Genomic DNA, 23,667 nt, shown 5'->3' on the forward strand with positions numbered 1-23,667 from the left:
TGATGTACAGGTGCAAGTCACTACTACTAATTTGAGATGGAGAGCATGTATTTTAAATTAAATAAATTAAAAATATGATTAAAAATTGCAGCCTGGCATTGTGATGATGTTACAATAAATAGTTGCTCAATTGTTTATGAACTTGTTTCTTTGTCTAAACAAAAGAATGTGTAATTAATTAAGTCCTAATTTTTACACTTCTATTTTCATTATATTGATAAATTTTTATTCTTATTTTTAATTAATAGATGAATTTTTTTTTTGGTCATATTTTTGGAATTTTTATTTCTATTTTTCTTACTTTTCATCATTTGCAGTCCTACTTTTCCTATTTTTTTAAAGTAATTTTATTCTATTTTTGAATTTTCTTATTTTTCACTATTGTTTTTTTTACTATTTTTTGGAAACACTCACTTTGTGCCCTGCTTATAACTAATAAATTAATTGTGTAAAAAGATTGTTAATATAAAAAATTTTAGCTAATAGATTACTTTCTTGTTTTTATAAATCTTCTTTTACATCATATTAAACACAGTTATATTTAAAGTTAGATCATAAAAATATATCAATAAGATGGCATATTAGATTGAGAATCTTATTTTATTGTCCTACTACTAAAATATTTCTTAAAATTATAAATAAAACTCTTACTTTACTATTACATAATAACTATTTAGGATTTCATAATTGTTGAATTTGTAAAGAAATTCTAAAGTTTTAAAAGTTAATTTATATATCAATAGTATTGTTTATTTTACAGATCATCTTACAATCATTCTGTTATGGTTAAAACATATCTTCTGCTTATCTTCATGATACTCATTCTACCATCTTTAGGTGAAATAAGGTATGTTAAATGTATAATGTTTAAGTTTTTGGAATACAGTAGAAGTTTGTTAATTCAGTACCTGATAATCTAGAATGTCCAGTAATTTGCACTCTTTGAAAAGTAGCCAATAATCCAGAATTATTTAATACTGTATTTATTTGAATAATAATCAAATTTTTCCAATAAGTCATTACAAAATGTTGGAATGTGCAGTTTATCAAAAATGGCTGAATTTGATGCAACATTGTATAAGGGCAAAAAAGCTCTGAAGGAGTACCAGTTACATTCAAACAACATGGCATTTGAAAAATAAATATCTGTGGAGATAAAAAGGTTACAATCATGTTGCTACAGAGGAATACTGCAATGTTTTTGAGGAGTGATAAAGGGTAATAATTTATTGCTTTCTCAGATATACAAGTTTAAAAGTGGGTTGTTTTGGCATTGCCTATTAAAGTTTATCTTTGTTGGAAATGATGAGAAAGCTACTAATACTAGGTTCACACTGGGAAACTTGACTGTTTTCTATCTAATGTATTGCTTTTAATTATCTACTTATTATAAGTTTTTTTTTTTCAAATTCCAGGATGAATGCTGAGATACTAAGTTACAATTGTGTCACAAAGGTGAGATTAGAGGAGTAGACAAGTTAAAAGCCAAATAAATTAAATGGAAAACAGCTATCGGGACTAGTAAGGCTTGCAACAAGAACACGTAAATCCTGGAAAACATTGCGTATACTAGAAAGTGGAGAGAGAGAATAACTTGATGCTTATGGGAGTTTAACTTCATTGTTGGATAATCAACATTTCTGGTTGATATTTATGTGGGGTAAAACTGGAAATGCCACCATTGCACTTTCTCTCATTTAGAAATTATGAATTGGTTATTTACAAACATAGATGCATATTTCATACAAAATTTGATTTAAATAGGTGTGTGTGTGTGTATATATATATATATATATATATACATAGACAATGATATTAAATATCTAACTGTATAAAGCTGAAAAATCAGATTATTTCTTTCTGTCACTGTATGCCAAAAATGGCCCTAGGGGCACCCCTAGCTATTATTTAAATTAACAATAAAATCAGTATATTATTATTTGATGTGGTTTTTTGCATTTTTGACTGCATTTTAGTAGTAGGGTAAGCCATGAGAAATTCAGTATATTATTATTTTTATTTGTAATAGGAATTTATTATTTATACGACGGAATGACACTGCTGCTGCTAGAACGTCCACTAGGGGGCGTTCTGGGCTACTAGAATAGAAGGATTAGAAGTATGAAATAATCTAATAATCTTAATCTTTGTTGTTGTTTTTTGCCTGGACAACACTGGGTTCATCTGTTGATTATAATATACATATCATTGCTTATTACCTATATTCCTATATTAAGTTTTCACTGAATTGCTTTTGCACCTGACAATGGGAGAAAATACATTGTTTATTGGCACTACAGTTAGAATGCTGCAAGTCATGCTAAGAGAATAACACAAAATGTAGCTGCTTCAAAATACTGATCAAAATAGTCAGAGTCCAATTTCATTCCTTTGTGCACTCAGACCACCCTCCTCAAGTGTTGTGCAGATCAAAGAGTATTATTTATTTGGAAAGCCCTCCTTTGCCCGTGCCTGTGCAATACATTCACACTTGAACATCCTAACTTGTGGATTTCACTTTTTAAACTTTTCAACGATGCCACACTACCCTACTTGTCCCATATAATGTACCGTGGACTCATGCCATAAAAATGTTTTGGAGTTCCTTTCCACCTTTTATTGTAAATTTTTGTTCATTCTTGTATTTGTCAGCCTCAAATTCTGTTGTGAATTTTAAATGTTTAAATGTTGAGAATTTTATACTGCACACAGTGATGTTCTGTTTCAAGTCAGAGATAATTGAATTGTCATGACAATTCAATCATCTCTGTATACTTAAAATTACTTGTATTATAAAAAAGATTTTAACACCATCTGATAGTGTGTTTATTTTATCTATTCTTATATTATAACATTTGGCATAGAGTTTAACTTACTGTATTAAGTTTATTTTGTATTTTGATTAATATTTACCAGTACTTGGTTTGATAAAGTATGACAATTTAACCTAGTTTACTGAGATAATTGTGAACATTCAAATTTAATGAGTTTAACTTTCCTAGTATAAACTTAGTATAAGGGATTTAAACAAAATGATAGAATTATAGTGATTGTGAGTGCAAATGCTTCTGTCATATGTAAAAACTCAAACTTATGGTTATAAGCAAGCAATACCAGCATAATAGTAACTTGAATCTGGGGCAAAATCAGTTTTTGTTGTCTTTTTCCAGAACATTTGCCAATAGAGAGGTCATACAAGAGTGTTAGCACTAGAAGTGCTATTTGTAAACAAAATTAAAGTATATTCACACTACTTCATTGTATTTATCTTATTATTTTTATGTATTTTCTTCTTTTGGACATATTTGACTGTTCATTTTGATGCTTGAGGCAGTCACCTCATTGCCTCACCCATCAAGCTGGTTCTGTAGAGATGTTTAAAAGGTTAAGGGCATTTAAAAACTTGACAAGTTTGTCAGTATGCTACAAAATATAGTTGAGTACTTGAATGACAGCTCTAATTTTCAAAAGCTGATTTTTCCATGTTTGTTCCTGCCACCAATGAGAATTTTAAAAAGAAGGATTATTTAAAGATAGTAGAGACATTCTTATGCTCAACAATTATCAAGCATAAGCCCCTTGCAAGCTTGTTTGTAGAAACATTCACAAAATATCTCCCAACACACATTATGGCATTGATTCAGCCAATGGATCGGGAACTCAGAATCTGTGGAGAAACTTGGAAATTTAGTGAATTATGTTTTCAGGAATATTGAATTGTAATCTGTGGACAACATTAAAGACACAGTGTAAGCCAATGCAAGCACTGTCATAAAACAATGTTTCTAAGTCTACTCTGAAAAAGTCTTGGCAGATACTTTGGCCTGCATAACAGCAAGCCAAAGTATCTGCCAAGACTTTTTGTATTTCTGCTTTTATATTTCTGCTTTTTGTCTTCAAATTTATTACCACACTAATGGCACAAAACATATAAATTTATATAAAAGTACATAATTACACAAAATGAAAATCTGTTCTATGATAAGGAATCTTCTGTTTATGAAGGAAAGATCTGCCAGTAATATACAAATGATTCTCCAAGCTATATCCACGAATTTCCAATGATGTATCTTTCAGAAAATGAAATTGACAAGTGGCTACACACAGATGAAAGTGAAGCTGTTGTGGAAGTTTTGACTGATGCTGAAAAAAATGAAGTGAATGAAGGCACAAGATATGGTGCAAGGAATTGAACACACCATAAAATTTTTGAAACTTGTGGAAAGGCGCCTTTGTTACACATACTCAAAATGATGAATCTTCACATTGTACTAAACAACCTCTATGCAAAGAAAGTACAGAGCTACAAGCAATTACATACCATAGACATGTTTGAAAGTGTCCAAAAAAATAAACTTTGTCAAGATATTAAACAATTTTATACAAATGAAGCAATTCTGTTAACTTTCTCACTTTATCTCACATTGACAAGCAACGTTTGTCAACATGCACTATATCATCATCAGACTGATAAAAGATTTGCTTAAACAAATCAGCAGCATACAGCAACTTGTGCTGGTACAAAAATGTACAGCAGTATCTTCAAATGCTTATCAAATTTTGTGAAAATATGAAAATACAGAACAGTCAAATCCATGTAAAATCAGAGAAGGAAAAACACTAAGATTATAAGATCACAATTTTTTAAAATTTGAACAGAATTTTTGTTTAATTTAAAAAAATAAAATAAAATGAATTTGTAACAGTAATTTGGAGTGAAAGAATAAATATGAAAATAAACTAAACTACAATAAAAACATGAAAGAAACAAAATGACAATGAAATAAACTAAACTAACCCAACTAAAATATCATACAGTATGCTTAAAAAGTATTTTCAGTCTCAATTAAAAGTCTGTAAGGAGGTGATGAAAGTTCAGATCACAAAAAGGTGGATGGCAAGCAAAGTATGATAGGGGTCACGTGTGATCTTGTGGGTAAAGTGAGGAAAATAACCAAACCCACATATCTAGGTCATTACTATCTCTGTTCAGCAGATGAAGGATGGATGTTGCTACACAAACATCCTGTAAGCCAGTCTTTTGTTAATTCAGCATCATTCTAGTCACCATTCCAGCACTATTAACAAGCTTTTACTGTACTTACAAGCTTTTAATCACTATAATTTTTAATGTTTTTATTTTATTAATAAATGATTTATAACTAAAATAGGTTTAAAAACTTATTTAACTTATTTTTAACTAATCACAATTATTTATTTCAGCTTACGTGTATTAATAGAAACAACTTTGAAAAATAAAGGCCATTCTCCTCGATGGAGGTAAAAATTTAGAAATACTTTTTAATAAATAAAATTTTAATCAAATAGAAATACAACAATAAAAAGTTTTCTTTTTTACATTGTAAACAAAGTATTATTGATGTGTTTTCAATGTACAGTAAATCCCTGCTAACTCAGACTGGTATACACTACAATAACTTATTAAGATCAGCTCTATACAGAAGTTTTACTGAGTTTTAGTGACTTTAGTAACTTAACAAATACAGTAATGCAATGTACTGGTACAATATTGAAAATACTTCTAGATATCAAATACTTGTTAATTATAATTTTTCCATTGTCAATAAGACCCTGTACACACTAGGCGTTTTTCAATGCGCGCTTTTAAACGCGCGTTTAAAAGAACCAAGAGTTCTATGTAGCCGTACACACTCAAAAGCCAAGCGCGCGTTAAACGCGCGTTTTGCGAGCGCTTATAGATTTTTGTTAAAACGCGCGTTTTGCGAGCGCTTTACGGGCGCTTTGAGATATATGTGCTGCCATGTTACCGTACATGCGATCGCGCGTTTTGCGGGCGTCAGCCGAGCGCTTTGAGATATATGTGCTGAAATGGAGAACGATCATTTCGATACTGATCTATTTATTGATGAAATCTAAAAGAGACCAACCATCGTCAAAGGATTTTATAGATATTTTAAAAGAATTAAAAAACTTGAATTTATTTTGTCTTAGTTTTGGATACAATGTCACAAACATTTCATCTGTCAGTCTATCTCGTAATATTGGGTGCACCCAAAATTCTCTTTGCCTCTGCCGTCATCTTTTATAGCGACGATAGAGGAGCCACACACAAGCAATCACTTCCACATCCATTTCCAAACTGAGCCAGTGCGCACGCTCCGCTAAACGCTCGTCGAACGCCGAGCGTTTAACGCACATTGAAAAACGCCTAGTGTGTACAGGGCCTAAGTGTTAACTTACTGTACAAAAAAAGAAAAACATTGTTGTTTCAAAAAATTTGTCTGAGCTATGAGAAGTCCAAGTTTGCAGGGATTATATAAATTGTTTAATGAATTTAAAATGTTTGAAATTATGTATATTATTTTATTTTTATAATTTTTATAACTAAATTTAAAATATTTTTTAAATTAAAATATATAAATAACAGATTTAGCAATACAGTATTTGATAGAGAAAATGCCACACTTTAAAGGAATATACAAAATGAGACTAAACTAGTAAATACACAAACAAGTAGATTGTGAATTAATGAATTTAATTTTGAGATTTTTTATTGATCTAGTAGCCAAATATATATGGTAACTCAGCCTAACTCACTAGGTCTTATGACCCCAGTCGGCTGATAAATTTGGCAACACAGCATGACGTTGAGTCTATAGAATCTTCAAATCGCATCCTGAGAAATGCCGACCATAGTCAATACTATGGTCCACAATTTACCTTCATTTTGAAAGCATTAGGCAGAAGCATTCACCCAATGGCCAATAATATCCCATAAGTTCTCAATTGGAGGGAGATTTGGCGATTATTGTCCAGAGAAATACTTGCATATCTTGTAGGGACTACATGCCAGTGTTATCTAGCTATAGCTAAAAAATGGCATTTTGTTATCCTGAAGATGCAGTAACAAAGACTGAAACACATCGTCAATATATCAGTATGTAGGCATTGTATCTGTTATATGTACTAGAGGTGATTATCTGTTGATGCTGATTGCACTCCAAATCATAACTCAACATTGAGTTGTGTTATGCTCATGAATGGCAGTAGATCAGCTCAGCAGTTTCTTCCACACTCAATCAGCAATCATCAGTGCTCAGGCAGATGCAAGATTCATTGCTGAACATACTTCCACTTGTCATGCTAAATAGCTCAGGTAAAACTACTGCAATCTTTTACAGTGATAGACTGGTGAGGGGTAGTCTTCTGAAATGGTGGTAGGGCACAAACTTGCCACAATCAATCTACAAGTAATAGTTAGTAAGTAGTGTCAATATTAGAACCCCCAATTCTCCTGATAGACTTCATGGAATGTAGTCAGTTGTAGTAATGGGATTGCTATTGTGTGTAATCATTGATGTAGTAATCAACATATTCTGACATTTGTCTGTAGGCTGCAGTTCCTCTATATTCCTTCTTCTAACAACTGTCTCCAAATTCAACTCACAGTTGTTGCATTTGTTGTGCTTCCACCAAATACAATGTGGAGACCAATTGGTTGTACAATACATAGGCTTATAATGAAACCTCTGATAAGTGCATCTGTTGATGGAAAGGTTTTTGTTGATATCTGAAAAGCAGTTTTTCATCTTTTTAAACTTTATATTATTTTATGTAGCAGAATAAAGAACATTTTTTTGCAGCCGTAGAAAGTCACAGAAATATGCTTCTGTGACTTTCTATGGCTGCAAAAAAAGAAAACTGGTCTGCTAAGCAAACTTAGCAGACCAGTTTTCTTTTTTTTATCTTGGTTCTTATCATATGATTGATTTGAAATTGAAATAACTTTCATGTTTCAGTTTAAACATACATTCCAATTTGCATAGCATTGCAACAAAATCTTAGTTTTTCTTCATTGTAAATTAGATTTATTCCCTTCCTAAAGAATAGAAAAAATAATTGATTCAATCAGGTTTACTTGATGAATAAGTTATTAATAATTTATTAACTTATGTACTGTACATTCAATTTAATCATTTCATGTGGCATTTTTTTCTGTCATGATGTGTATTTGTTATTAATGTATTTTAAATTTCATATATTCATGAAATTATGAAATGTTTCATATATGTGAAATGTTGGTGGATTTTACAGTGTTAAGTAAAGGATATCCTATTTAAATTCTGTTTGATTTACTTAATTTTCTACTATTTAAGAAATGTTAAGTACCCTGAAGAAGAATTTTATTATTGAAAATGCTGATAGTATTTTTGCATTTATGAATATAACACTGTAATTAGATGTATTGCTTATTTGATGAGAAATCTAATGATTAAATAAATTTTAATTTAATATAACTTTAGATTTTTCTAAATTGATTTAATTGAACAAAACTTTATTTAATCATTAAATTCTCAGCAAATGTGATTATGTGAAATTCATAAATTATTATTAATGTCATAATTTTTTTCAGGATCAGTAATAAATTATCTTAGATTATTTTATTTTTATATTTGGAATAATAATGATATAATAATAATACAGGGTATATCTGAACTTCTGTAACAAACTGAGAGAAGTGATAGTAGAGGTCAGTACAAGCAAATTTGGTCCTATGAAACAAGGGTGTCACAAACTCCTTTAGGTGATACAAGAGGGTAAACATTTGGTGCTGTTATCCCTGCTTGCTACCCTTTAAAGCACATGTGTAGGAAAATCAAAATGCAAAAATTGTTTGTGTTGTGCAAATATCAATACCAAATTTTTTCATACAGGTATACCTTTTAATATAAGTAGGAAAAACATCAATTTTACAAATTTTACAATTAACAAAGTGTTAAAAACCAACGATTAAATTTTTTATGTTGTAAAAAGAAATAATTTAATTGTCTTTGTGTAATTATGTACTTTTATGTAAATTTATATGTTTTCTGCCATTAGTGTGGTAATAAATTTGAAGACAAAAAGCAGAAATACAAAAGCAAGTGCAACTGTGCAGTACCCAGTGCACCTGTCTATAATGTACACATAGGAAATGGATAAGGAAAGAATTTTTTTTTGTACATACTGCATATAGGAGGTATTGCAAATTGCACATCTTTGAATCATGTTATGGTTTATGCCCAAGTTTTGGAATGTTATGATCCAGACCAGCCACAATTCATGCTATTGGTTTTTCAACAGAGTCAAGCAGATGTTTAAGTGAGGTTTTTCTAGAAGTTTTGAAGAAGTTTTGGCAATGCTTTCTGCAGAAATGTCAAGTATAACGTGCTATTGAGATGGAGTGGTAGCACATATGGTCCCATGCAGGCAGGAACTGTAGTGGCAACTCTAGCTGCTACCCTACAATTTCTACTCACATGTTGATAGCAAACTTGCATTGGAATGCTCTGGAGTTTCATGCCATGGGAGTTTTTGTAGTCCCAAATATGACCATTCCCTGAGTTAAATAAATCCTCTCTGGTAGATGACACCTTATTTGAAAATAACACCATTTTTGGAAATCTAGGTTCTTTAACATACTGTCAGAGTAACCATCAAGCAATGAAGCAGTCTACTGGACTAAATGCTTTTATCTGTCGCAGATGATACAGATGCAGCTGCTGCCTATACAGGACCTGCCAGACACTTGTGTTGGTTGCTAGAGCATTTGCAAGTACTCCTATACTTGTTAATGGATTCACCACAGTATGCACCAAAACCTATTCTTCAAAGTCCAGAATTTAGGTTATCTTTGGCACACTAGTCCCAGATCTGTCTAAGCAAAGCTGCTTGTTTCAGCCATTGATGCATCAACACCACTTGATACACACATACAAATACCCTGAGCAACAGAACTAGAAAACATGGATAATGCTCATGATACAGTCACTGGGCAGCCCTCTGATTACTGCCAGCTTCACCATAAATTAAAAGCATATTGACATAATCCATGTTAGTATAATGCATAGTCATCATACAACTGACAGGGTACATCTTCTCTTTAAACATTCTACATTGTTAATTACCTGCTAATAATGCAAATGCTGGGTTTTACCATTTTTCTCAGAATGATTCCATAAAATCTACTTGTAAACAGTAAAATGTATGCACTTCACAGGATAGCAAACAAGAGCAGCAGCACCAAATATTTACCCTCTGCATTTCCTAAAGGTGTCTGTTACACACCTTGTTCATAGGGGGTGATAATAGGGATCAACACAAGCAATTTTGGTCCTGTCAGTTTGTTACAGGAGTTCTGATACACACTGTATACATAAAATAATGAATGCTGTGTTTACACATTCTTCTATTATCAAAACTTGATATATAAGAATTAAAAAAAAAAAAACACTTAAAAAATTTATTGCTATTGGCCATAATTTACTATTTAGTTGCCAAAAAAATCTAATATGTGACTTAAAAAAGCAAATATATTATATAATTCAAAGTATATCATGTTTTAGTATTCTTTTGTTGAATTCAATTAATTTTAGAAATTTTAAAAGAATATTTCTGTTATTATTGACAGATGTATTTTTCTTCCTGATAATGGTGCATTATATGTTAACTATGTAATTACTGCAACATTTATTGGAACTGCAATGGAATTAATTCGTTTTCCTGAGTTGTTTCTGTATGCATGTTATCTTGGTTTTTCTCGTTCTAAAGCAGAGTATGCTACAATAAGAAAGGTACGAACATTTTTTAATATATATATATATATCATTCAATTATTAATAAAAGTTAACTGTAAAATTGAATAATAATAATATTGTTTTTTCTTTCAAAAACAAAAGATTTTGTAATTATTCAATAGGAAAATACGTGATTGTAACAACCACATTTTCTTTGCTATAAAAACTTTTATAGCAAAGAAAACTTCAATAGAAATGTATTTTAAACTTGGATATATAAAAGCTGGTAGAACACCTGATTTGTATTGCTATATTCATCTCAATTTTTGCAAAAATTTCAACCAAAATTATGAAAGGAATTTAAAAATTGCTCAAAAACATAACAATTAGCTTCAAAAAGATTTTTTAAACAATTAAAAAGAGATTTGTAGAATCAAAATATAGTATGAGTCTGGTTTTTAGGCACTAGCTTTGCCAATAATGTTACTCAATTTCTTTATTAATTATCAGACAGAATTAGTAGTAACAGCAATTGATAGGGAAAAGAACTGTAGGTAATGAAATAAATAATTATTGTTACAGATCAAAGTTCATTTTTTCAGAATTTTATTAAAGCTTAAATTTTTTATGATATATATGTCATAGCTAGATGCTAAAATTTGCCCTTTCTTAAAGTGCTGGTGCTAACACATTCTTTAATAAACATTTGTTTCTGAATAAGTCTAGTTTTTCTGATTACTTCTTGAAAAGTTAAATTAGTGTATATTTCTGTTTAATGAAATTAGGAATTTCATTTACTGTCTAATGGTTAAATAGAACATAATGTAAAACAAAACAGCTAAATGTTTTCACACTTTCACACTTCAATATACAGTTGGTAATCGGTTAACGAACAGTTCAGATAGCAAACAAATCTGATAACAAACACTTTCGCAAAAGATTTTTATGATCGGACAATGAACACATATTCAGATAATGAACACTTTACTGAACAAACATAAAAAGAAGCAACGGAAAATAATGAATACCAATTGATTTTCCATTGTCTTCAGGCAACGATTCAAAACTTTTCGGAGTGCAGGAGACGTCAACATTGACACTCAACCCAATACCGATCAGATTCCTCCGAATTTTGAAACGCTCCCTTGTAATTCCAGCTTTTTGTTTACCTTTCTGACAAATAATTTTTTATAATCTTCATGAGACTGTTGAATGGGCACTTGTTAAGTTTTGCATCTGGGTTTATTTACAAAAGGTGAAAGTTTAACTTCCCATAAGATATTCATTAACATTTTAATATCAAATTTTGAATTTCATTTGGGCCTTGCATTTAAATAATTTTTTGTGGGCTAGTTGTTCTCTGTTCTCTGAATTTTTGTAAGTGCTTTTCTGAACTTTTTATTTAAAAAAGAAACTGATAATATTATGGAGTCTAAAAAGAGGACTGTCAAGAACTGTGCTCACCATAGAAACCAAGTAAGAGATAATAGCCAAGGTAGAAAGTGGGCACAAGATGTCTGAAGTTGCTAGGCAGTATGGCTTAAACAGGTCTACAGTAGGCACAATCTTAGCTATGAAAAATATATCAAGAGGTCTCAAGCTGCTAATGGAGTAATGAAAATCATATCTGAGAAATAAAGAACATTTTAGAGCTCATAATGGAACCTGAAACTGATCTGACAACAGAAGAACTCTCAAATGAAGAATACCAAGAAACTCAGCGATGTGTTTTCTTTTGAAAAAGAGGAAGACGAAAGAGGACCAATGTTGACATCTGCTACTAAAGATCTTTTGAAGAAGTGGGAGGATGTCAGAACAATGATCATCCAAGTGACATCCATACCAGAATAAGGTTACTGGGGTTGGAGATACAATTACAATACTATTAATTATTTCTGAAAAATCCTGAATAAAAGAGAAAAGCAATCGACATTGGATAGATTCTTTAACTCCCACAAATGGAAAAAAACATGACTAATAAAAATGCAAGACTGCATATATATGTATTTTTACTATTAAATATAAATAAACGTAGTAAAAAAAGTATATATTTTTTTCTGGAGTCTCCGGAACGAATTAATCAAATTCCCATAAAAACCTATGGTAAATCGATAATCGGTTAACGAACAATTCGGATAACGAACAAAGTTTAGGAACGGATTATGTTCAATTAATCGATCACCCACTGTATAAATGTTCTTTAAAGAAATGATAATATGCCAACGAGATTAAACAGAACCTCGTTTACACAAACATCAAGAGTATGAGCTAGAACAGGAATGGCCAACACGAGGCCCGCAGAGCTAGATCAAATGAACGTAAATGTTAACTTTATTGTACATATCACCAAAAGAACATTACCTCATGAGTTATTCGTATCATGTATTTAAAAATACATGATACAAATATAGCTAAGAGAAATTTGAAATATCTCTCATTTTTGGAAAAATTCATAGATTATCAGCTATTTCAAATATCCTGCTATTTGACACTCAAGGTTACTTAGTTTTTGTCCGACGCTAAGTGTTGATAAAATTTAATATAAGACTTCAACTTCAGCTATAGGCTATATGTTCTGTGGTCTTCGGCGTTTTCGGGAAGCTCACAATGCTGTCGGGCTCATATTCATAACTACTTTCAGTCCAGCTTGACAAAGTTACGTGTTATTCTGTAGTTTCGTTTTATTATCGCCAGTGCATCTGGAAAGATTTTGCAATCGACGATAAAATTACATATTTAATATATTTATAATTACAGTTCAAACTACTTTAACCAAGTAGCCGTTCTACCATATCGATTCTATAAGTAAGTAAACCCTGAAACGTTGGAGTAATTCCATCAAGTTGGTTTGGAACAGTTCTATGAAACGTATTTGGACAAAAATNAAAGTGCAAAAAGATTCAGTTGTTTTATGCCATACACATTAGATTACTTGAAATGCCTAGTTTCATTAGAAAGATGCTCTTAATACAGGACTACTAAAAGCTGTTTGAGGAAATCATTAATGTATATGTGAAATTACGATCTCCCATAAGATGCAGGGTTTTTTAATTAATTAATAAACAAAAGTCATGTTTTATATTCCTAAAATACAGTAATTTCAGACTCACTATGTAACAAAGAATTTTCTCCTTTGGCATGATTTTTAGAATATAATTAAGAGCAATCGACAAATAATTTTAAAGAAATTTATTTTCCTAGATTATATTTTTATTTGCTGTAACATTGTTTTTTCCAGGAAAAATATTTAGGTGTTGAATCTGCAGTGTCAGCTGGCTTTTACTACAGATTTTTTTACAGGTCTCGGTTAGTGACAACAAAACAATATTCATACTTTGATACTCAATATCACATTATCTTAAAACAAAAATAGTAAATAAATAAATTAATTAATATAAATTTAAAAATATTTTAGACTGATCAGGGGAATTATCTAGCTGGCTGATTGATCAGTTAAACCTGGCTGATTTGGTTGTTTTTGAATAAGTTTAGAATGAAAGTAAAAGCTATTGGTATGAGAGTAAAAAATTCTTGAATTAAACCATATAAAACAGGGAAACTCATATCAGATTTCTTATTTGAATCAACTGGTACAAGAAGTAAAAATTGAAACTGGTACTATTTTAGATATCCAGTTTTCTTTTCAGGTGGGAACTTCTCAGCAAAATATCAAAATTTTATGAATTTAATCTGTAAATACAGTAGAGCATTGATTATCCGACTCAATTGGGGACTGGGGTTGTCGGATAACTGAATAAACGGATAACCAAAAAGTATGAAAAAATACATTATTAGTATAGTATATTATTATATTAGTATATCCCGTGTAATTAGTATATCGCTATTAACCTACTTCGCGTTGAATGTTCATCGATGTTAAGCCTAACAAATTTGTTTTAAAATAATAATCGTCGCTATTGTATAGTTAAAAATTATTTTAAAATTATTTTATTGCTCACAAAACAAACAACCACTCATAATTAGAAAATTAAGCCTCATTTAAATACTGGTCTCCCTTTCATGGTCGAGCCAGTGTTGCCAGCTAAAACATGCAAAAATTTAACAAAAATAATAATAAAGTAGCCAAGACATAGCCAAATATTGTAGTGCCACATCACTAGTGGACATTTGAAATTTTTGCCGACTAGAACGGTTGGTTAACCAATGTGACGGTTGATCGGGGGTTGGATAATCGATGCTTTACTGTAAATCAGTTTTTTCCTTCTTATAAGTCATTCAGTAGAAGTGAGGTACTATAAGATCAAAAATAATAATTTTTTATTTTGAAGAAAACTGTTTTTAATGGAGTAATGAAAAATATATTTCATTTAATTTTTGTTAATTTTAGTAATGTTCTAACAGTTTCAAGCTTTAATATTTAGTATTATCATAATCTTGGTTGAAAAAATGCTCTGTTGTCATGGAAGGAAGACTTCATTAAAAGCATTTTTCTTCATTTATTGACAATTTGGAGTTATTTATTTTTTATTTATGTTAAAGAATTAATGAAACAGAATGAACTAAAAGTTAATAAGGTTATGTAATTTTAATAGAAGTTATATACCTATAAGATTGCCTTACACAATTAACTAATTAATGGAAATTTTGGATTCTGACATATTCAAAATTACTTAATGATGATAATGATAACTTGCTTGAGTCAAAGTTTCTAGACATTCTTTGATTTTTTTTGAGATTTCTTATCTTGCAATATATTCAATTTGAGAAATGGTATCCTTAACTTTTATTAAAAATGCTTAATTTTATAACTTTTTGAAATTTTCATATAATCAATCAATAATAATGTAAAATGTAATTATCAGTTTTTAATGTGAAAATATTTTGTTTCAGTTATTCCTTTTTATAAAAAGTACTATGTTTACATAAAATATGTTATATATATTATTATTGCTATTAATAAGTTTAAAATATGTTTATTTTTTAGGCAGCAATGTGGGAATTTGAATTTGGTGTACAGTACGCATGGTTTCTGTTAGTATTTGCTGTAGTTATAACTTACAGTTTAGCTTGTCCTTTAGTTGTTCCATTTGGTAAGTATATGTTTTCATAATTTAAAGTTTTAAAAGAGAATATAGAAGGAAGATTGTTTTTAAATTTTTAACTATAATGCTTTGAAAAATAGCTATAAAAATTTTTACTATAAAGTTTTTATTTAAGTATCAAGTTNAGTTCAATTTTTGAGTAATGTCTTTATCATATGGAATTCATATTTTTTTTCTTTTTTAATCATGTTATAAATATCATCTGTAACTTATCCAGAAAACATTTTGGGAGAAACTCATACTTTTTCTTTGAATGAAAAACATTATAAATAAAGAAGTACAAAAGCAACTTAAAATTTTTATTATACAGCCATTAAATATTCTTAAATTTGGAATGTAGAATATAGGCTATATGTTTTGCTGTGTTATATTTACAGAAAATAATTATTTACTGAAATTATTTTGCTAAAATTGATGAAAAATACTTTTTAATACATTTTTAAATACATTTAAGTCAAATAGTTCACATTCAAAAAGTTACAAGTGTGCAAAAAGAATCAGTTGTGCAAAAAGTGCACAACTTCAAAAAGTGCAAAAAGATTCAGTTGTTTTATGCCATACACATTAGATTACTTGAAATGCCTAGTTTCATTAGAAAGATGCTCTTAATACAAGACTACTAAAAGCTGTTTGAGGAAATCATTAATGTATATGTGAAATTACGATCTCCCATAAGATGCAGGGTTTTTTAATTAATTAATAAACAAAAGTCATGTTTTATATTCCTAAAATACAGTAATTTCAGACTCACTATGTAACAAAGAATTTTCTCCTTTGGCATGATTTTTAGAATATAATTAAGAGCAATCGACAAATAATTTTAAAGAAATTTATTTTCCTAGATTATATTTTTATTTGCTGTAACATTGTTTTTTCCAGGAAAAATATTTAGGTGTTGAATCTGCAGTGTCAGCTGGCTTTTACTACAGATTTTTTTACAGGTCTCGGTTAGTGACAACAAAACAATATTCATACTTTGATACTCAATATCACATTATCTTAAAACAAAAATAGTAAATAAATAAATTAATTAATATAAATTTAAAAATATTTTAGACTGATCAGGGGAATTATCTAGCTGGCTGATTGATCAGTTAAACCTGGCTGATTTGGTTGTTTTTGAATAAGTTTAGAATGAAAGTAAAAGCTATTGGTATGAGAGTAAAAAATTCTTGAATTAAACCATATAAAACAGGGAAACTCATATCAGATTTCTTATTTGAATCAACTGGTACAAGAAGTAAAAATTGAAACTGGTACTATTTTAGATATCCAGTTTTCTTTTCAGGTGGGAACTTCTCAGCAAAATATCAAAATTTTATGAATTTAATCTGTAAATACAGTAGAGCATTGATTATCCGACTCAATTGGGGACTGGGGTTGTCGGATAACTGAATAAACGGATAACCAAAAAGTATGAAAAAATACATTATTAGTATAGTATATTATTATATTAGTATATCCCGTGTAATTAGTATATCGCTATTAACCTACTTCGCGTTGAATGTTCATCGATGTTAAGCCTAACAAATTTGTTTTAAAATAATAATCGTCGCTATTGTATAGTTAAAAATTATTTTAAAATTATTTTATTGCTCACAAAACAAACAACCACTCATAATTAGAAAATTAAGCCTCATTTAAATACTGGTCTCCCTTTCATGGTCGAGCCAGTGTTGCCAGCTAAAACATGCAAAAATTTAACAAAAATAATAATAAAGTAGCCAAGACATAGCCAAATATTGTAGTGCCACATCACTAGCNTTTAGAAGTTAATTTAGTATCAAAAACGTTCGATTCAGCACGACACATAGGCCTCAGAATAACACCACACAAAAGTGTCAGTGCTGCCAGCTAAAAAACACACATCAACAAAAAACAAGTATTTGAGTAGCCCAAGATATAGCCAAAGATTGCAGGACCACAGCACTAGTGAAAATTTAAATTTGCCGTCTGGAATTCTTTCAGATAACCGACGTTTCGGATAAACAACGCTCTACTGTACTAAAGTTCAACAGTGCATGTTTGTCTATTTAGTAGAAGATCTAATAAAACAGATATTTGGTTCATTCATAAGAATTATTTGCAGTTTGTTTGAACTGTGAATCTTAATATAAATAAAACAAATAGAAAAGTCATATCTACATTTGACAATAATAAAATTGCACAAATTAATTAATGATTTATAAGTTTAACCTGAATAGCTGATTAATATTTGAAATATATTTAGTTTAAAAGTATAAATTTTTAATTATTCTACATTTTAAAATTATATATTATACAAACTATAGATAAACAATTACTTATAAGATCATGAATTTTAAATTTATATTGATTCATGACGAAACTGATATATTGTCAGAAGTAGATGAGGCTGGCTTGCATTCATGAATTTGTTGTTTTGATTTTTTTTATATATAAATGAAATCAACAGCTAAAAATTATATTTTTAAAAATTTCTTTTTAGCATTTAAATCAAAGAGTAGAATTAACAGGAAGTGGACTAGAACAGACTCCTAAATTTTCTTCAGAAAACAAAGTAAGGATTCATTAAGTATTTAAGTAAAATAGTATTTTAATTAACATTTACTAACTAACTTTAACAAATGATTTATCCAAAATTTATAATTTACTAATAGTGCTAAAAGCACTTGAGCCAATTATTTAATGCAAACAAGAATTGATTGTTTGTTTGAATGCTTGATTATAAATATACCATCTCATAAATATTAAGAGTACTCTGTGTTCTATTTAACAAAATCTATTAATGATTTAATTATATTTAAATCAAAAATACTTATTTATAAAAAATTTTATTTCAGTACAATGAATTTGAGAATTTCAATCCAAAATACACAGTGTTTACTTTAGAATTTGAGTATTATTGTTTATTACATTTTATCTAAAATTCTAGTAATTATCAAAAATAAATAAATCAAAATTTAAAACTTATCATGTTTTATTAAAGGATATGTAAAAAAAATAGGCTTAGAGTTATATCATTTTACAAAGTATTTTATTTTTAATTCTGTCAATATCTAGATAGCAAATTAGGAACTTTGAAAGTAAATAAAAAAACAAGAAATTAAAGAACAGCTATTTTTAATTTTTTTAAGGAGCAAAACTAATTTAAATGTGTTTAATATTTATAATTAAGGAAAAAAGGTTTTGTAATGTATACAGTATATGTATTTTCTTCAGGTCTTATGTATCTCTGTTTCAAACATTGTGTGGACCGACACAATATATATTTTGCTTATGCTCCTTCAAAAATCAGTCAAAATATTCATGCAACAGCAATCAATTTTGTAATCATTGCTGTGTTTCTTTTACAAGTCTTCTTATTTTTCTTTTCATATGTCAGAATAGGTAAGTACTGTACAACTAAATATTTATAAATTAAAAAACAATAATGGTTTGTTAAATATTTTTTCTTTTGCAGGCTGGAATTATATAACAATTGTTAGTCTTGCAATTCTAGTTTTTACGTTATTGATATTTTCTGTTCGAGTTTCTCACAACTGGTTTCGCCAGCTTACCCCTATATCATATAAAGTAAGAATTTTGTAAGAATAATTATTTAGAAAAAATAAAAATATTTACATTAATTATAATTTGGCATTTTCTTAAAATCTTAAAAAATGCTGAATTATATTGTATAAGATATTTTTAATATGTTTTATTATAGTTTTATATGAATTTATTTTGTTTTATTGAGTTGTCCAGTAAGTTCATACCTATTTTTAATAAATGAAAATTGAACACACTGGAAGATATCAAAGCCATTAAAGAGGATAAGGTATCTATGCATGTAATGAGGATATATGCATGTAATGAGAATATATGCATGTAATGAGAATATATGCATGTAATGAGGATGCTATCATGAGGATACGGTATGTATGCATGTAATGGATAGATACCGTAATTTCAATATCATGAGGATAAGGTATCTATGCATGTAATGCATAGATACCTTATCCTCATGATATTGAAATTTATTCATTACAAAGAAAAGATTTTAGGAATTTCAAATTATATTTAATCTGTGTCTTTATTGAATTGGAAGCAAATAAGATGCATTTATTGACATTTGTTTTTTTTCCTGGAAAGAAAAAAAAATGTGTAAATAGCAATGGAAATGTGTTGCCTATTGTGATAATGCTGTTGCTGAATCAACAGTTTGTAAATGTTTGCTAAATTTAAAGCATGTAATTTTAACCTAAAAGATGCTCCATGCTTACAACATTGAAGATGACTAAGTTAAAAATTAATTGAAAATAATTCTCATTACACAACATGGAAAATAGCAGAAACAATAAACTCATCAAAAAGTACTGTATTGACCATTTAAAGAAAGTTGGTTATGTGAATTACTATGATGTTTTGATATATGATTTGACTGAAAAAATTTATTACATTGAATTTCTGTTTATGGTCACTTCTAAAATATAATGAAAATACTCATTTCTGAGACAAATTATAACAGGTGGTGAAAAGTGGATCATCTGTAATGATATTAGCTGAAAACAATCATGGAACAAGCAAACTAAACCATCATTAACCACTAATCACTCCAAAGGCCAGTTTTCTTTCAAAAAGTTATGCTATGTGATTGATAGGACTGAAAGGGAATCATATATTATGAGCTTCTTCCACAAAACCAATCAGTTTTGATAAATATTACTTTTAATTGGACTGACTAAAGACAGCAATATCTGAAAAACATCCAGAATTGACCAACAGAAATGGTATGTTTCACCATGACAATGCCAGGCTGTTTCATGTCTTTGAAAACATGACAAAAATTATTGGAATATGGCAGGCTGGCTGGGATGTTTTACTTCACTCACCAGATTTAGTTGACCTTGCAGCATTGGGTTATCAAATATTTCAGTCCATGAAGAATTCCCTTTGTGATAAGAACTTTAACAATTTGCAGAATCATTTGGAGCAGTGTTTTCTGTGCAAGAAAAAAAAAAAAGGAAAGTTCTTTCAATATGGAATGATAAAGCTGAAAAATATATGGCAAGAAGTCATTAAAAATAACACTGCATATCACTGACTAAAGACTAAATTTTAAAATATTACTAAGAACTTTCCAGACAACCCAATATTTCAAACAAAATAAAATAAATTATTTTTAATTATTACGTTTATAATAAACAATAAATTAATTTACTGTGAATATATGATTTCTAATTTTCTTCTTTTCAAAAAATATTAAAATATATTGTTTGCTATATAAGCTTTTACTTAAAAGCAGAATATACATTTCTATATCAAAAACCATATAGTATAACTGTACCATTTATTGCCATTTAGAAATTAAAAATTTTAAAATAAGCTAGTTAAACATGAAAACTATTCATCTAATGTTAGAGAATTAAATTAAAAATACGTAGTATAAGAATTATTCCAAAGGAGGAGCCACTGAGGCTTTTACTTTTACTTTTGAATTAGATTTTGATATATCAGTTAACTGGTCAAATATTACAGTTGAGAATAAGTTGATCAAATTTTTACAATATTTTAGAAAAAAGGAAAGGTTCTATTTGTAATTAATGATATTACAAACATTACAACATTATAGGTTATAGTTTGTAATTATATTTAAATTTTAATTGTAGATGGCAATTACTGGATTTTTGTACACAACAAAAATTATTTGTTTTCTAATAATTTTGAGACTATCTATCAGTAAAGGAAAAAGTACACCTTTCAAAATGACGTTTTACATAAAATAAAGTTTATATGTTGTTTACATGTTTTTCAACATATCAAATCTTAAACAAACTTATAATATCAATTACTGGTATAGTTACCCTATTTAATATTAATAAGCATGTACAAGCACATATCATAAAAATCTACATGTTTCAATAGCATATTTGGTAATTTTGAATAATTGCATATGTGGGAATACAGGGCAAAGAGAAGGTTGTCTCTCACCTGTGTTCAGCTTCAGATCCGAAAGATCCGCCCACTTTGTCAGTGGATGGGATGATAGTATCATTTTGTTTTGTCAATAGGAAGTTTTTATGATCTTCCTTAGAATATTTCCTGACACCAGCCTAATTTGTGCATTAGGCTTGCAATATGTTCTTATTACTTTCTTCCGAGGGGAGGACTTGTGGGCTCCCAATAAGACATCAGCATATATTTAAGATCAAGAACAAGACCATTTAAACAAACTAAAAGCAAAATTTAATGAATATAAGAATTAAACTACACTAAGAAATAATCGATTGCTAAATCAAACATCAACTATGTACTCTCCTAAATACCAAGAGAATTTACAATGATATGTCTATTAATACTTCTGACAGACTAGTACATATAGTCCAGTCGATGTGAGGAGCTTCTCTTCTGATTTGGAGATGGATGATGGGCTATGCTCCCTGTATGGCTTTCGTGCTTCTATATGGCAGAGTCTGTTTATGGCCACTAGCCTTCCTCTATGGCAGTCTGTAGATCATTGTGTGGCTGCCCTGAGATCGTGATTTCTCTCTTTTTTATTCTAAATTCCCCTCCAATTGGGTTTTAGGATTTGTAACATCTGATGGGATATTATTTCTGATGCAAATGGACAGATGCTTGTTGGAGATTTGTGATAACATCTCTCCCAAAGAAAGTTTTACTTCCCTTTCCCACGAATTTGATAGAAATGCATCAATTGTGACATTAATTTAATACTTTCTTTACTAAAATAAAATTATTTCTTCTCTGGATTCTCATACATATGCATGTAAGACAGCATATATTCTTTCTATTGATTTATTGAAAAAGTTTACATAAAATAACATTCCATTTTAGAAATGGAAGAATTAAATGAATTGGCAGATTTTATACTGAAAATCATGAAAATAGGAAACCTTATAGGAAATTTGCTTTAATTAGTTATTTAAATTTATTAATTGAATTATTTTTAAAATATTTTAATATTTTACAGAAATTCAATAGATATGAAAATTAATTTTCTTCCATTGTATACATTCTACAAGGCATTTAGTTTAAGTGATATCAAACATAATTTTTCAATAAAAACAAAGTCAGAGTTATGATTAATGATATTTTTAACAAAGTATTCTTATCACAATAAAGTAAAAAATATGAAACTGATAAAAATTTTGTTTTAGAAAAATTAATGAGCCAGTTTGAGCAGCAAGTGGCATTAAATGGGACTTAATACCACTTACTGCTCACTTGAATAGGAAATTACTTTTTTAGTTTTCTTAAATAAAAACAAGATTAGAAAATACATTTTGGATAAATAATTGAAGAAGAGTAATATACAAATAATCTTTTTAATTCAGTTATCATCATCACACTTTTAAGTTTGTTTTTAAAAAGATGTAAAAAAGAAGTAACAAAAATTTATTTTTTCTGAAAATTAGAGGGGTTCATATTTACAGATAACTTAATTTGAATGCATTTTGTAATTTGTTTTTTTAAAATAATGGGAAAAAAATCAGCAAAGCTTGGCACCATACTGTAATAAACAAACAAAAACTGCTATTTGTATGATTTCAATTGTTAAATATAGTTTTTCTATAATGTTTTTGGCCTAAATTTAGGTAGTCTCAGGAAATAACAAATTTTATAAATGAAATTAGAACACATCAAAATATTTAAATGCTGGATTTTTAAGCTTTGATAGGCTAGACAATAATTTATTGAAACAAACAAATTTAATAATTTAGAACATTCTGAAAGAAAATCCTTAGGCCAAATTAAATTCTAAAATTAATATAATTGTTAAATTTAATATAAGATAGCAGCCTAACTTCCTATCTTTACACAAAGTTTCTTGTTTTGTTAATTTTATAGTTATAAGCAAGCTAGAAAATTAACAAAACAAGTAATTATTTATATCTAGAAAATCTGTTGTTTAAATATTTGATTTTAACTAAATTTGTGTTTAGTTGTTATATTCTGTAAGATTTGATTAGTTTTAATATTTGATTGATTCTGTATATCAAATTCTATTTATAAAATTTGCTATTTGCTGAAGATGACCTAAATTTAGGACAAAAACATTTCAATTGTTAAATATAGTTTTTTTT

The 23,667-nt window shown here is 28.9% G+C and overlaps 1 protein-coding gene across 1 annotated transcript in view; it reads left to right on the forward strand.

Moving 5' to 3' along the window:
- The window catches only part of LOC111621133 (CSC1-like protein 1), a 101,667-nt gene that overhangs the window by 72,988 nt on the left and 5,012 nt on the right, over positions 1–23,667 (forward strand). Inside the window, exons 20-25 of the mRNA XM_023363204.1 lie at positions 761–847; positions 5,224–5,280; positions 10,433–10,595; positions 15,484–15,589; positions 18,803–18,970; positions 19,044–19,156. Coding sequence (XP_023218972.1) covers positions 761–847; positions 5,224–5,280; positions 10,433–10,595; positions 15,484–15,589; positions 18,803–18,970; positions 19,044–19,156 — 694 coding nt within the window. The remainder of the gene's footprint in view (positions 1–760; positions 848–5,223; positions 5,281–10,432; positions 10,596–15,483; positions 15,590–18,802; positions 18,971–19,043; positions 19,157–23,667) is intronic.

Source organism: Centruroides sculpturatus, unplaced genomic scaffold, assembly GCF_000671375.1.
Source record: "Centruroides sculpturatus isolate CEXI.00-Female unplaced genomic scaffold, Cexi_2.0 scaffold171, whole genome shotgun sequence".
NCBI lineage: Eukaryota > Metazoa > Arthropoda > Arachnida > Scorpiones > Buthidae > Centruroides > Centruroides sculpturatus.